Genomic DNA, 16,331 nt, shown 5'->3' on the forward strand with positions numbered 1-16,331 from the left:
ACTCAAACTCCAATCAAAGTAATCAGTAGGAAAGCTCAGGAAGTCAGTATTTGGGGTTGCCAGATATAGGAAATAAAAATAGGGGACACTTTTTTTTTTTTTTTTTTTAGTATATGCATGTCCTATAGAGGAGGACATGCATACACTAAAAAAAAAAAAAAGGGGGGGTTTCATGTCCTGTGAAATATTTTGGGATGTACTTATACTAAAATTGTGCTTTATCTGAAATTCAAATTTAACTGAACATCCTGTATTTTATCTGACAACTCTATCAGTATTAGAAGGTGATTGTCTAGTCCTGGTTGAGGAAAGCCTTTGTGTCTGAAAGGAGTGGGTAAGATGTAGCAAAAAACAAAAGCAACCACCTCCAACAGGCAGGAGTAGGCAGTGCATATTCAAATACCACCCAGCAGAGAGACTCTTGGCAAAGCAGCATTATGGTGTCCTTGGTAAGGTTATCACTAAGTTAAGATGCTTCATTGTGTATCAAATACATCTTTTTATTCTGATTCCCACGTACCAAGAAACTATCCAACAGCTTGATTTTCCAAGTTTCTTGACCATAGAGGTCTGCTGAAATGAGCACGCCTGTCTGCTTGACCTTAGTGTCTACAAAATTATTTTGGGTTGAACATCAGCCTGTATGAGCTGAATTGTATGAGTCTGTATAGGGTTGCTATGAGTTGGAATCGACTCGAGGGCAGGGGGTTTGGATTTTTTGGTTTTGGGTATGTAATAGATCTACTTTTAATGCCCACAAAAATTGGGTTTCTGGTTTTGAAAAGGTAAGAACAAGACCCTGAGCTGGGTCACTTTATAACGATTCTTGAAAACCAGCTGGCAGGACTTCCCTGGACAGCACCACTGTTTGCAAAGGATGTTTTTTGTTTTCGTCAGAAATTACAATAGCAACAAGGACTGAGGCAATAGAACAAAACGAAGTGAAAGAGAGAGGCACATAAGGAAAAATCTTGGCAGGCTGAGTTTGCCTGGGAATGCCCTAAAATGGTTCCCATATTTCAGTGATATTCCCTCCCTTTAGGTTTGAACCCTTTAAACGCTTCTGCCTTGGCCAACTAAAAGAAAAAAAAGGCACCCAAAAATGAGATTCAGGCATGGAAAAAGACGGACAGGTGCTGCTATGTATGGGGGGTGGGAGAGAGGGTCAATTGTAAATAGGATATTTACGTTCTGGGCTTCAAAAGATTGTCTTTCCTTTCTGGTCTTCCTGAATGTTTCCAAACAGGAGCTTTTCAACCTCTCCCTGTGTTCTCTGCCCAACTGCTCCCTGACTCTAATTTTCTGTTGGGAACTTCCTAATAACTTTTATTGCTTTAAGCTGAAATTCCCAGGAGTGGACTTCAATATAAAATAATATTACGTATACTCTACTCACTCAGGATATTCAATAAATATTTTATGATGATGGTGATGATGACATGAACAGCGATAACAATGTTGGACAGAATCAGTTCTATTCATTCTGATCGATGGTTCCATTGTATCCAAAACTGTTACATACCCTCAGAACACTTAGCATTACCTACCTTGAACTACTCCAGTGCTAATAAGCTTAGATTTTTACCTCCTGCTGAATTATGTCTTTAGTATGTAAGTTATTGGGAAGACAAGTAGATAGAATAAATACCGTAATAAAATGATTCTTTCTTTAAACAAGGCATTGGAACAGCAAATTTTTATATACTGTAGTTGCCTTTAACTGTTAACACAAAAGTCCACTTGTTATGGATTGAATTGTGTCCCCCCCCTCCAAATATGTGTTGTAAATTATAACCCTTATATCTGTGGATGTAATCCCATTTGGGAATAGGGTTTTCTTTGTTATGTTAAAGAGGTCATATCATTGTAAGATGTGTCATAAACCAATCACTTTTGAGATATAACAAGAGAAGATAAGGCACAGAAGCAAGAAAGCACAAGTAGGGGAAAGATAGATGCCACATGGAGATCTCCAAGAAATACTGAGAGGAATGCTAGAGAAGCTGAGGCAAGGAATTTCCCCAGGGTAGACAGAAAGAACCTTCCCCTAGAGCCAGCACCCTGAATTTGGACTTCTATCCTCCTAAACTGTGAGAAAAATAAATTTTTGTTCCTTAAAGTTACCCACTTGTGGTATTCTGTTATAGTAGCACTAAGAATCTAAGACACCCCAGTATGTCATTATTTAAATCTTATCATGCAAAACACAGTTGAATTCCTCTTGCTTCTCTGCTCTCCCAAAAAATCCTATTATAATTGCAGAAGCTTAATATTCCCATCTTTAAAATCTATTATTTTCCAGACTCTTTTATTAAGTGTTAGATTTCTTTAGGCCCTGAACTTTCTGATTCGATTCTAGCAAATGGAATTTTGCCTGCTGCCTTGAAAAAGCAAGATAAGAGAAGAAAGGACTACTGAGGCAGGTACAGAAGGAAACAAAACTTCTAAACAGCATAGCCATTTAAAAGAAACTTTTTAGGTAAATTCAGAAGCTGAAAACATTTACAAGAAAGAAATCTTGTCCTTTTTTTTTTAATAGTCATGAAAATGTTCTTGTGAGACTGTAAAAATCCATCTGAAGATATTTGAACATCAAAGGTCTAATGTCTCCTGTGGGTTATACCCTTTAATTCTAAATGAATTGGTCATCATGAGTTACTATACTCAAAACAGAATTTATCACTGTAGAAAACACACAAATTGCCTTCTACGTTGTCAGACAAAGGCATCTTATACTCCGTCCTTGGCTCTTTTTTTATGCTTAATGATAAAATAAATCAATGACTTTCATAGATTCCATATCTTAAACAATAGGCATAAGATATTTATTAGTGACATATTGGTGTGGATATCTACTGCCGATGTCACAAAAAAAGATTGTTTACTTTTCTCTGCTTCTATTAAGGATAGAATTAAAGTGGCTTTTTTTTTTTTTTTTTACCAGGAGCGGCAAAGCTCAGGCTCAAGGAATACTCTTCTCAGAGAAAGTTCTTAGAGAGTGGAGTAGATTAGTGAGAGAAGTGATACATTCTCTTTTGTTGGAGGATGAATTTCAGCCTGGTTGGGGCATGGGCTTCTGATGAAACACCATTAGCTCACTCAACAAGAAAATGATGGGGACAGTTGTAGATGTAGTAAAACTACCAAATACATTTACAATGGCATTATTGTTTATTATCTGCCTTCCAACAAATGTGCTTATGTTACTTTTAAAGACTATGATTCATGTATTAACATTATGTTCAGGATACACAAGAGTATATTCAATTTGCAACATATTAACAGCAAAAACAAAAAACAGGTTACTATTAATGGAGATTTTCTCTATTACGAAGATGATACACTTATGGTTCATAACCAGAGTGACACCAACAATTTAAATATTGGTTTACCAAGACTTAAATAGAGCATGAACACCAGTGCCAAAAAAGACTTTCCTTCCATGTAGCGCTCAACTCCTGCTAAGTTCCTTGTCCCTAAAATTTTTGGCTAATTCTTCTGGTCAAACTGTGTCATATGACAGCAGAATTGAGTTCATGTTACACAGCTATTAAGTGATGTTATGAATTGAATTGTGTCCCCCTAAAATACGTGCTGAATTCCTGGTCCTTGTACCTATGGATATGATCCTGTTTGGAAACAGGGTTTTTCCTTCCTTATATTAATAACGTCATACCAGTGTAGGGTGAATCCTAGACCTAACCAGTTCTGAGTTATAAAAAAGATCAGAATGGACACAGAGACATAAATGGGGGTGGGGGGGCAGAGACAGACACCAAGGAACACCCAGGACTGCCCACAGGACACCAGAAGCTAAGAAAGAGGTCCAGAGAAGGAATCTACATGGCCCTGGCTTAGACTTATAGTCTTTAAAACTGTGAGAAGAGAAATTTCTGCTCTTTAAAGCCACCTACTTGTGGTATTTCTGCTACAGCAGCCCTGGGTAACTAAGACAAGTGATGAGCATTTTATCACTTAATGTGGGATATGCATTTATTTTGGCATTGAGTTTAACTCTATCATTAGTCGATCAACCTGTAGTTTTGTTTTTTTGGCATGTAGTATAAAGAAAGATACATAACCAATCTCAACTTTCCTCAAAGACCTTAAATTTAGGTGACAGGAAAAGGAATTATGTATGATATAAACTTTTCTTACATGCTTCTTCAATGATCTAAAAGTAGTACCAATTTTCATCATCTTTTTTATGATACTACTGTAGAGAGGAACTATTTAATAAAGCATATATGGAAGGTCCATGTCTTTGTATTGTTAGCACATGTATATGTAACCATCTTCTCCAAAAAAGCATAAGCTTTTTGAATGAAGGCACTGTGTTTCATACAGTTTCACATCCCCCACAACACCTACGGCAGTATCTTAACATAGCAACTGTTCAAAAAGTATCTGTTGGCTCTTTAATTATGGCCGTAAGCTCATTACCGGACATGTAAAGCAAGTTTGACCAGCTGTAGAAAGTTTTATAATAATCTCACATAAGCCGGAAATATATGTTCCAATATAAGTGGCTCTGAGACTCAGGATTTAATTATTTTTTACATTCCATTCGAACGAGTTAATCCGTACACGCATGTGTCCTGTCTGAAACCAGAGAACTGGGCCAAATGATGTTTCAAGGCCCCTTCTAACCATAAGTCTGTGATCTTTTTTACTGATAAAGTTCACATCCACTTAAAGAGAAGTTGCACATGAGCTAGGAGCCCTGGTTGCCCAGGGGTTAAAGCAATCAACTGCTAACCAAAAGGTTGGTGGTTCATAACCCACGGGAGAAAGATGTGGCAGTCTGCTTCAGTAGAGAATTATAGCCTCGGAAACCCTGTGGGGCCGCTCTGACTGGGAATTGACTCAACCACAGTGGGTTTGGGTTGGGTGCGCATAAACTAGACATAACCTGAGTGAAAGTTAAAAAAAAAAAAACTGCTTCAAGCTGAAAGCTGAATCCAGAACTCAAATTCCATTCAAGTCCAAATCTTTCGAAATAGCCAGAGCAACATGTTTTGCTTTACTTATTCTTTCTGAAGACCTACAATATCGACATAAAAGATGCACTTTGCAGAATCAGTTCAAAGGAATTCCTCCCTAACTTGTTTACAAGACTAGCCTGAGGAAAAAAAAGATTTTCTTTGGAATCAGAATGATTGAAAGCATGCCTCATACAGAGACAATTACTTACTTCTGGACTGGTCTAAAGTGTGAGGCATCTCCACAAAAGAACAAATGAATTTGTCTCGAAAAGATTCCCAGTGAAGATAAATGAAGCAATCACGAGATGTTCTTTCTTTTCTCTTTTAGGAGTTTTCTATAAGTGATTTTCAGGCATAGTGACATGTTTTGTTTTCCTTCCATTTCTCTCTTTGCAAGAGGCATTTTAAGCACTTGCCATTGCTGCTAATGTTCATTTTATGGCATTGTTCTCAGCAGCCAATCTTACATGGATGAGCACTTTTCACTCAGATCATATTCTGCTGAGTTCATCAATATATCAAAACTTTTCCCCCTTGTTAGTCTCCATTTTTCCTTTAAATTCTACTTCTCTATTTTTCTTTTCTCGCACTTCTCCTTGCTTCCTATATTCTATGCTGCTGCTCTTGAAATTTAATGTCTTCTCTCCATTGTGTTCCTTGTTCTTGTTTCGAAAATGCAAGCCTGAGCATTTTATTGACCCAATATTTTTAGACTTCAGAGTCTTTCATCCCATGATGCTGCTGTGTTTGAGGCAGCCTTGAGGACTACAACCAAATCCCTCATGGTATAATCCATTATTCATTCATAAACAGTTTTGCAGGCCTATACTTTTGCCCAAGGCATAAATATAAGCACTGGCCTCACTTCTTCTCCCTCTCCATCTATCTGGAAGGAATAAATGTGGCAGACATGAAGGACATCTAAAGTAAATAACAAAGATATGGAAGAAATAACAGAAGTTGGAGAACAGAACACTTTTCCCCAACCCAGAGAAAGAAACAAAGACTAAGACGGTTACCACGATCCTCTTCCCCTTTCTCCTCCATTTCTGCCTCCAGGCCTAGGAGAGCAACTTCTGAAGGGAGAAATGGGGTTTATAACTTTAGAACTGGAGGAACAAGCCAACTGAGGAGTTAAGGGAGGGAGAGGAGACTCTTAGATTCCTTCTTTCCCTCTTCTAGCCTTCTTTAAGGAGTCCCTGAGTGGCACAAATGGTTAAGCACCTGACTACTAGCCAAAAGGTTGGTGGTTTGAACCCACCCAGAGGTGCCTCGGAATATAGGCCTGGTGATCTGCTTCCAACAGGTCACAGTCTTAAAAACCCTATGGGGCAGTTCAACTCTTCACACTTGGGGTCACCATGACTTGACACCAACTAACAACAACAGCCTTCTGTAGGAGCAGACCTGAGGGTTACTACTGCTACTTTGAGGAGGTGCAGTTGGGGCTGGAGGTAATATGCCTGAGAGGTGCCTTTCCCTCTGGAAAGTCAAGTGGCGATGGGCCAAGTGGAGTTTTAGCTAATACACTGGTACGATCACGAGTTGTTAAAATAATAAAACACTTCTATATCAATTGGTAAAAAGCCATTATCCTAAACTGTTACTCCAAGCTCCTCTAATGCCCTCCCAATCCCCAGCCTCAATTTCTGCCTCCTCCCACCATCCTGATGTCAAAGGCGCTGGGGGAGGTAGTGACTGGTACAGTCAGGGGTCTCTTGTGATTGGTCAGTGACCATACCAAGCTAAGTATGTTTTAATAGCCTCCCTGGTTGAATCAGAACAATGGCATATTTAGAGGGGGGCCATGGGGAGATTGCTTTTAAAAATTCACATTCTCAGACTAGAGAGTCTGCAACCACCAGTTGTCATCAACTCAATTTCCACTCATGGCGACCCCACGTGTGTCAGAATAGAACTGTGCTTTGTAGGGTTTTCAGTGTCAGTAGATTGCCAAGCCTTTCTTCTGAGACACCTCTGGGTGGACTCGAACCTCCAACCTTTCAGCTAGCAGCTGTGTGCATTAACCATTTGCAGCCCCCAGGGACTCCAGAGGGTCCACAAGTGGCAGTTTTTACATAGTGCCTCTCCCTAATGGTAGAATCTGACTGTGCCTTTAAATCTGTGCTTTATAAAAGGAGGTCAAACTTGCTGCAGAGGCCGCCTGGAGCTTCTTGGCCCTCACTAAGAGAGCAAACGAGTGCTCTAGATCTAAGTAGAAGTATTACTTAGGAACCAGGAGTGCGCATTTGGCTTCAAAATAGGATGATAATAGTTCTTATATCCTGATTGTTGGGAGGATTAAGTGAGATATCACATAGTGAACTTAGCACAGTGTCCTTGACACCTATTACATGTTCAATAAGTATTAACTATCATTTGAACAGGGTGCAGACCCAGTTGATAAGATATTGATTTTCAGCTACAAGAGCAGGTATTTTCTGAGTTGATGGCTAATGGATTTTTTCTTGGGGAACTTTCTGAAAATATAAATGAACCTGTTGATAGCCCCATATTTAAATACCAGGTTATGATGGAAAGAACAATTTTCTATGAATGGTAGTTAGAGTGGTAGTTTTGGCATAATTTTGTAGCATTTTCTTGAAATTTCACCAAAGAAATTTAATCAATAAAGCTCTTAAATTTAACTAAGTAATTAGCACTATTTCCATCAGGGACCATCCAGGAACACTCATTTTTTTCCAAACAGAAATATTCTTAAATAGTCAGAAAATACTTTTAAATTTGTTGAAATTAAGCTATGACATAGCTGATTTAGCACTTTATGAACATGCACTTAACTAGAAACAATTACACTTTTTACGCAGCTGAAAATAGGTTGGAACTGTAGTAATGTCTGGGCTATTACAGACACTCAACAGATCTGCCTCACCTAGGGATCTCAAGCACTTTACAGTTATGGAGGTGTATTTCTCATCTGCTCTAATTTTCTTAGTTATCAAGTGAGACACTGGACATGCAAGAGATTGCCCAATGCCACAACAAAGCCCACGTAGAAACCCAAGTCTCTGGATTTATAATTCAGGGCTCTTCCTCTGCTATATAGGGCTGTCTTCAATGGTACTATCCTGCTTCAAAGAGAGAAAAGTATATTTAACAGCTTGACCAAAGACCTAACTTTACAACTAAGTATCATAATCTACAGAGTCCTTGAGTGGAGAAAACAGTTAATGTGCTTAGCTGCTAACACAAAGATTGGAGGTTTGAGTCTACCCAGGTGCACCTTGGAAGAAAGGCTTGGTGATCTACTTCAGAAAATTGGCCATTGAAAACCCAATGTATCTCACGACATGGATGAATCTAGAGGACGTTATGCTGAGTGAAATAAGCCAATCAGAAAAAGATAAATATTATAAGAGTCCACTATTATAAATAATCAAGAAAATGTTTACATACAGAAAGAAATATTTTTTGATGGTTACCAGGAATAGGAAGGGGAGGGAGTGAAAATCACTAACTAGAGAATAGGCACGTGTTAACTTTGGTGAAGGGAAAGACAGTTCACAATATGGGGGAAGTCAGCACAACATGACCAAGGCAAAGGAAGACACTGAGAGGTATGCAAGAATAAAAGGCAATGACAGGGAATACTGTAATATATACAATCCTGCAACAACAGTAATAATGAACAATAATTTATGAGTGGATACACAGTTAGATATGTATGTTGAATAGGGCGTATGAGAGTACACCCACATGCGTACATAAGTTTGGCTGTGCATATTTCTATATACATATTTGTATGTGCTGCATGTACTTTCATATACATAATAGAACAGACAGGGCACAGTCATGGAAACAGCCTAAACATAACCAAATGCCTCGCAGGACTGAGTTACGGGACTTTAAGGCTGAGGACAATAATCTTGGGGGACAAAAAAGCACGCACACACACACACACACACACACACACAAAACCGTATGTAGCACAGTTCTACTCTGACACACATGGGGTCGCCATGAGTCAGAATCAACTCCAAGGCAACTGGTTTGGTTTTTATCATAATGTACATTGACTTTCCTGTTCCTTGGCTCACGTTCTTTCTTCTGACTTGAACACTGGTCTTGCCATTCTTCTTTGCCTGGCTAGGGGTGCTTATTCATCCTTGAGACTCACCTCAGGCATTCCTTCCAGGAAACCACCCCTGGTTACCTAAGCTGGGCTGAGTGTCCCTTTTTCAGGTGCCCTGCCCTATCTTAGACGAGCCCTGGTGGCACAAATGTTAAGTGCTCTGCTGCGGAAATCTACCAGCTGCTTTGCAGAAGAAAGATGTGGCAGTCTCCTTTTGTAAAGATTTACTGGCTTGGAAACCTTATGGGGCAGTTCCACTCTGTCCTGTAGGGTCACTGTGAGTTGGAATTCAACTCGAAGGCAATGGGTTTGGTTTGGTTTGGTCCTATATTGGCATACTTCTGTTTTAGCACTTAGACTGAGAAGAGTTTTCTTAGGTAGCCAGGCTCTACAAGACCTGTAGTAAGCTATCCCCTGCATCCCATTCCAGCCTGTATCCTTTTCCAGCTTGTGTCAATCCTCAGCCCATAAACTCCCCACAGCCTATATTTCCTCCAGTTTGGGTCTCCCCTTAGTCTCTACTCCCCCTGCTTGTATCCTCTTTTCAACCTGCATTATGCCCCAGCCTGTATTGTCCCTCAGCTTGTGTCACTCCCCATCCTGTATCCTTCTCAGCTTTTATCCTCCCAGCCTATATCCTGCCCAATCTACATACCCTCCAAACTATTCCTCCACTAGCCTTTATCCCTCCTAACCTGTAGGCCCTCCAGACTCTATTCCACCCAACTTGTATCCCCCAGCCTGAATGCCCCCTAGCTTGTGTCCCTCCCCACCAACCTACATCCTCCAGTTGCTATTTTCCAGCCCATATCTCTCCAGCCTGTACCCCCCTGCGGAAGCACACAGAATTCTAAGATGGCCCTCAAGATCTCCAGCCCCTGTTTCATGTATACCGCCTCACAATTATTCAATCAAACCCTGATCTCTCGGTGCTGCTGTGAATGAATTTTCCAGATGTAATTAAGGTCCTAACCTTAAAATAGGGAGATCATTGAAGTGGCCTGACCTAATCACATGAGCCCTTTAAATCTGGGTGTAGAGATTAGAGACAGAGAAGTCAGAGAGATTCAAACCATGAGAGGGTATATGGAGAGGAACATGTAGCAAGGAACTGTGAGTGGCCTCTACTTGCTGAGAGTGTCTTCCTGCAAATGTATTCTTGTACCTGAAACAGAACCTTCTCTAGGTGGTTGGAATGAGCAGCATACATAGGTAATACCTACCTTTAAAAAGCAAACATTAGGTGAGGAAGATGGAACATCTGCATAAAAGGATAAATAAGTTTACGTATGCTGCAACAATCCTTTGAGGTACAGTTATTGCCTTTATTTCACAGATGAAGAGATTAAGTCTCAGAGGGATTAAGTAAGTTGTCTAAGGGCACACAGCAAGCAGCAGAGTTGGGATACAAACTCAGGCAGTTGGCTCCAGAGTCCACCCTCTTACCCACTCTGATAAACACTAGGTGTCAGGATCACTGTGCAAGTAGGATGTTATGGTGCAAGTAGTTATGGTGACAAAGGAGCAAGAGAGAAAGCAGAGAAAACTGTGTGCTGAAGTGCTTAGAAAAATGTTCACAGAGAAAGTGGGGCTTAGATAGCATGATGGGAAGGGTAGGACTCAGGTCGACATTGGTGGGGCATTCAGATCGGGGGAATGGAATGAACTAGACACAAGAGTGGGAACATGCATGTTCTAGTACCAATAATTTGTATAGGAGAGTCATGGGAAAGAAAGCTGGAAAGGTAAGTGGGGACTGGATTGTGGCTACTTTGAATGTCAAGCCAAGAATTTGACCTTTATTACAAGGCAAGGTGGAGACCTAGGAAGGATTTTGAGCAAGTGGGTGGAGCAAGGGGAGGAATAGCTAAATATGGTAACAGACTGGATTTGAGAGATTAAAAAAAGAAGAATTAAAAAGTCATTCCAGATTCTTAGATATGACACCAAAAGCATGAACAACAACAACAAACAGATAAACTGGCCTTCATTGAAGATAAAAACCTTTGTCATCACCTCAGACCTTCTGTTAGCCCAGGACAGGAACCATTCCCAGAACCAACTCTTCAGACAGGGATTGGACTGGACAATGGGATAGAAAAAGATGCTGGTGAAGAATGAGCTTCTTGGATCAAGTAGGCACTCAAGGCTGTGTTGGCATCTCCTATCTGGAAGGGAGATGAGAGGGTAGAGGGGGTTAGAAGCTGGCGGAATGGACACGAAAAGAGGGAGTGGAGGGAAGGAGTGGGCTGTCTCATTAGGGGGAGAGCAATTAGGAGTATATAACCAAAAAAAAAAAAAAAAAAAACCAAACTCACTGCTGTCGATTCTATTCTGACTCATAGCAACCCTATAGGAGTATATAGCAAGGTGTATATAAACTTTTGTACAAGACACTGACTTGATTTGTAAACTTTCACTTAAAGCACAATAAAGGTTTTTAAAAATTTTGTCATCAAAGGATTTTATCAACAAAATGAAGAGATAGTCTACAGATTGGGAGAAAAAAATTGGGAATCTTATGTCTGAGAAGGGTTTAACATTCAGAATATATAAAGGACTCCCACAACTTACCAAGAGAAAGACAAACAACTCAATCATAAAGTGGGCAAAGGACTTGAATAGACATTTCATCAAAAAAGATATACAAATGGACAATAAACATATGGAAAGATACTGAACATCATTAGTCATTAGGGAAATGCTAGTCAAAACCACAATGAGATATAATTTCACACCCACTAGGATGGCTACGATCAAAACAATGGAAAATAACAGGTGTTGGTGATGATACAGAAAATCGGAGTCTTCATCCATTGCTGGTGGGATTGTAAGATGGTGTAGTTGCTATGGAAGACAGTTTGGTGGTTCCTCAAAAAGTTAAACAGAATATCTATGTGATCCAGTAATTCCACTTCTAGATATATACCCATTAGAATTGAAAGCAGAAATGCAAACAAGTACTTGTATACTAATGTTCATCACAGCACTGTTCACGATAGCAAAAAGATGGAAGAAACCTAAATATCCATCAACAAATGAATGGATAAAAAAATGTGGTTTGTACAGACAATGGAATATTACTCAGCTGTAAAGAGAAATGAAGGCTCGTTAACAAGCTACAAAAAGGATGAACCTTGAAAACATCATGCTGAGTGAAATACATCAGTCATAAAAGAATAAATATTATATGATGTCACTTTTATGAAATATCTAGAACAGGCAAATGTATAGAGAGTAAAGTTCATTGGTGATTACCAGGGGCAGGAGGGAGGAAGAAAGGAGAAGTCCTTGCTGGGGGAGTGAGGAGGTGCTGTTAAAGGTGATGGAGGGGTTTGGAACTCGATAGTGGTAATGATTACACAGCAATGGTGAACAAGGTTGATGTCATTGAACTGTACATGTAAAGGGTATTGAACTGTACATGTAAAGGGTATTGAAATGGCAAATATTTTGTTCTGCCCCTACTCCTCACTTATTGCCTATCTCATTATCTGACATTCACATTTACTACAATAGTAAAAAAATCTACTATCCAACTTTCTGCACATTAATGACATACATCTGGCGGTAATGAACGCGAAGGTGTGAAGTGAGAGTAACGCTGGCTGTGATGGTTAAGGTTATGTGTCAACTTTACTGGGCCATGCTTCTCAGTTTGGCAGTTATATAATGATGTAAATTGATAGTTATGTAATGATGTAGTCATCCTTCATTTTGTGATCTGATGTGGCCATCCTCCATTTTTACATAACACTGATTTTCACATAATGACCTGGTCTTTGAAACTTAACCATGTTGATAAGTGAGGAATGGGTGTATTTACATGTTGTTGTTGTTAGGTGCCATTGAATTGGTTCTGACTCATAGCTACCCCAGGCACAACAGAATGAAACACTGCCCGGTCCTGAGCCATCCTTACAGTCGTTGTTATGCTTGAGCTCATTGTTGCAGCCACTGTGTCAATCCACCTCATTGAGGGTCTTCCTCTTTTCCACTGACTCTGTACTCTGCCAAGCATGATGTCCTTCTCCAGGGACTGATCGCTCCTGACAACATGTCCAAAGTATGTAAGATGCAGTCTCGCCATCCTTGCTTCTAAAGAGTATTCTGGTTGTACTTCTTCCAAGACAGATTTGTTCATTCTTTTGGCAGTCCATGGTATATTCAATATTCTTTGCCAACACCACAATTCAAAGGCATCAGTTCTTCTTTGGTCTTCCTTATTCATTGTACAGCTTTCACATGCAGATGATCCTATTGAAAATATCATGGCTTGGGTCAGGCGCACCTTAGTCTTCAAGGTGACATCTTTGCTCTTCAACACTTTAAAGAGGTCCTTTGCAGCAGATTTACCCAGTGCTGTGCATCTTTTGATTTCTTGACTTCTGCTTCCATGGCTGTTGATTGTGGATCCAAGTATTTATATATACACCTCAATTTTTAAAAAAATCATTCCAAGGTTTAGTGCTTGGGTGACTAGTTTAGTTTTAATTACAGAAATTGACTAAATTATATTTATAACTGAAATTTTTCTCTTTACAATAGTTCCACATATGATTGGCCTTAAATTCTGCAGGGATGGAAATTGCATTTTTCTCTCCTTATAATGCAATCCAGGAAAAATTTGTATAGGACGAAAAATATGAAGAGTTAACGGGAATATCAGAATCCTATAGATTATTCTTTCCCTATAGAAAAGTTTTAGAAGTTCAGCTGTGCTATGGGAATTTTGACAAAGAGCCCGTTTCCCTCTGGTATAATACTTCCTTAAATAGGATAACTGACAGCTTCAACTCTAGGGGTTCTGTATTGCTATCTATGTTAGTCTGGTAAGAAGTACATTTCTGATTTGCTGAAGGCATAGAAAATACCATTGGTCAATAGTAACATACTGCAAATCATCATTGTATACTCTCCAGCGTTTTTAGGCACTTCAGTGTTTTAAAGTGTTCTTGGGAGTTTAGTTGATAAAAAGTTACAGGCTTAAAGCCATACCTTTCACTTTTCCTCCACAGAGTTAATTGGTAATGAAAGAGACTATAAAGTATGTGGGAAAAGATACCTCATACCAGCACTGATATGCATTGCAAATGTTCAAACCAGGAGAAATGCCTTGGTGTCCCCCCAACACTTGGTATGGGGGAGCAAACAGAAGAGGGTAGGGCAGAAAGGCAACAGTGGAGACCTAAAACCACTCACCCTACCCCCACCTCCAGCACCACAGGGTAGTCCAGAACTGAATGATAAAGTTGAAAAGCAGCACTTTAGAGTCAATTCACACTTGTGTCTTGCCATCTACCAGCTGCATTTATCTAGGGCAAGTTCCCTTACCTCTCTCTGTACGTATCCTTACCCAAAAAAAGAGATGTTAAAATAATCAGTTACATTAAATGCCATCTGAAAGCACCCACGACACTAAAGATGTCTGTTATGGATTGAATTGTATCCTCCCCCTACCCCCGCCCAAACTATTAAGAGTCCTAACTCTTAATACTTATGATTGTGACCTTGTTTGGAAATAGTCTTTGAAGATATTATCAGTTAAGTTAACAAGAGGTCATACAGGAGTAGGTTGAGTCCTAATCCAATATGAGTGGTTTCCTTATAAAAGAAGAGACACAGATACAGACACAGGGGAAGACAAGCATGTGAAAACAGAGGCAGAGATTGAAGTAATGCATCTACAAGCCAAGGAATGCCATGGATAGCAGGGAACCTCCAGAAGCAAGGAAGAGGCAAGGAAGGATCTTCCCCTAGTGTCTTCAGAGAAAACATTGTCCTGCCAACAATTGATTTAGGGTTTCTATCCTCTGGAACTGTGAGACAACAAATGCTTCTTGTTTTAAGCCACTCAATTTGTGGTACTTTGCTATGGTAGCCCTAGGAAATGAATACAGGGACTACAACTGTTAGTTCCTTTTTCCTTCCCCTCAGTAGACAGCAGCGAGCTTGGAGATAATGGGATATTCCAACAGAAGCTGGACAGAGCCAGGGAATCTAAGAGAAGGCAAGTTGTAGAGAATGAGGATGGGGTTGTGTGTTCAGGGACACATATCCACAGCTGATCTACAGCTTGCTGGGATAGATCTACAGGATGAAGTGTTCATGGAAAGGTAAATGGAGTCAGAGGAACGGGATCTGGGAAGGCACCAAACATGTGGAGATCAAGTGGAGAAAAATAATTTAAAGGGGAAGTGTACCTATTGTGGAAGGGTATGGAAGATGGGGAAGGAATGGATAATAGAGCGGGGCTTACAATGTGCTGAGGGTGAGTGCTTTCACTAAAAAAACAAAGCCATGGCTAGAAAAACTTTGTCCTGAGACCAAGGTTCAGGGACAGTCTCGGAGAAAATTGGCAAGAAAAAGACAGATGTTTGTGACAAAACAAGATCCAATTATCAAAAGTGGGATACAAAATGAGAACAAGGTCAGAGCTGGGTGACAAGATCAGACCAAGGGGAACAGCTGTGACATGGTGCTGAGTCACAGCGACCTGATGCTGAGTTAGCAGAGGATTGACCCAGAGCTCCTCAATCCCCCTGATTGGTCCCCTAGCCTGGGGCCAGGCTGAGCAAGCATAGGGAAGCCCAGAGGCCTTGGTTGTGAGACACAAGAGACTAGAAGAGCAGGAATCTAAACCAGGTGCAAAAGGGCCATAATTCAATGGAATCTTGTAGTCACGGGTTCACCAGCCAACAGCAGAAGCCAAATTTCTTTCACTGTTTCCAGAGTATATTAAGAAACACCTTAAAATAATATTTCTGGATTTGTGTCTCACACTCACCTGGGGAGCTTGTTAAATATTATATGATCCCACTTACATGAAATATCTAGAATAGGCAAATGTAATGAGAACAAAGTTTTTTAGTGGTTGCCAGGAGTGGCAGAAACTGGGAAAGAGGGAGACATAGCTTAGTGGGCACTGAGCTCTGGAAAGGGTGAAGAAAATTTTGGAAATGACTAGTGATAATGGTTGCACACATGATGAATGAATATAATTAATGTCACTGAGTTGTAAATATAAAAAATACATTAAAAATGGCAAAAAATTCTTATATATACACTTAACACACACGTGCAAAACACTCCAAAAAAAAAAAAAAAAAAAAAGCAGTGACTCACTTGTGATATAAAATTAATAGCAGGTCTAAACTGTTTTAAGTGATTTAAAGATTTCCAATACACTCTCTCACCTTCAAAATTGCTTGATTCAAACAAACAGGAAGTAAAAAGAAAAATCCTGTTAATTA

The 16,331-nt window shown here is 39.8% G+C and overlaps 1 protein-coding gene across 2 annotated transcripts in view; it reads right to left on the reverse strand.

Moving 5' to 3' along the window:
• The window catches only part of ARMH4 (armadillo like helical domain containing 4), a 213,388-nt gene that overhangs the window by 173,178 nt on the left and 23,879 nt on the right, over positions 1–16,331 (reverse strand). Inside the window, exon 3 of one of the 2 annotated variants that reach the window (XM_049898060.1) lies at positions 11,095–11,246. The exons of the other annotated variant lie outside the window; for it this stretch is intronic. Coding sequence (XP_049754017.1) covers positions 11,095–11,246 — 152 coding nt within the window. The remainder of the gene's footprint in view (positions 1–11,094; positions 11,247–16,331) is intronic. 2 annotated transcript variants of the gene reach the window in all.

The sequence above is a fragment of the Elephas maximus genome, chromosome 10 (genome assembly GCF_024166365.1).
Source record: "Elephas maximus indicus isolate mEleMax1 chromosome 10, mEleMax1 primary haplotype, whole genome shotgun sequence".
NCBI classification, from domain to species: Eukaryota; Metazoa; Chordata; class Mammalia; order Proboscidea; family Elephantidae; genus Elephas; species Elephas maximus.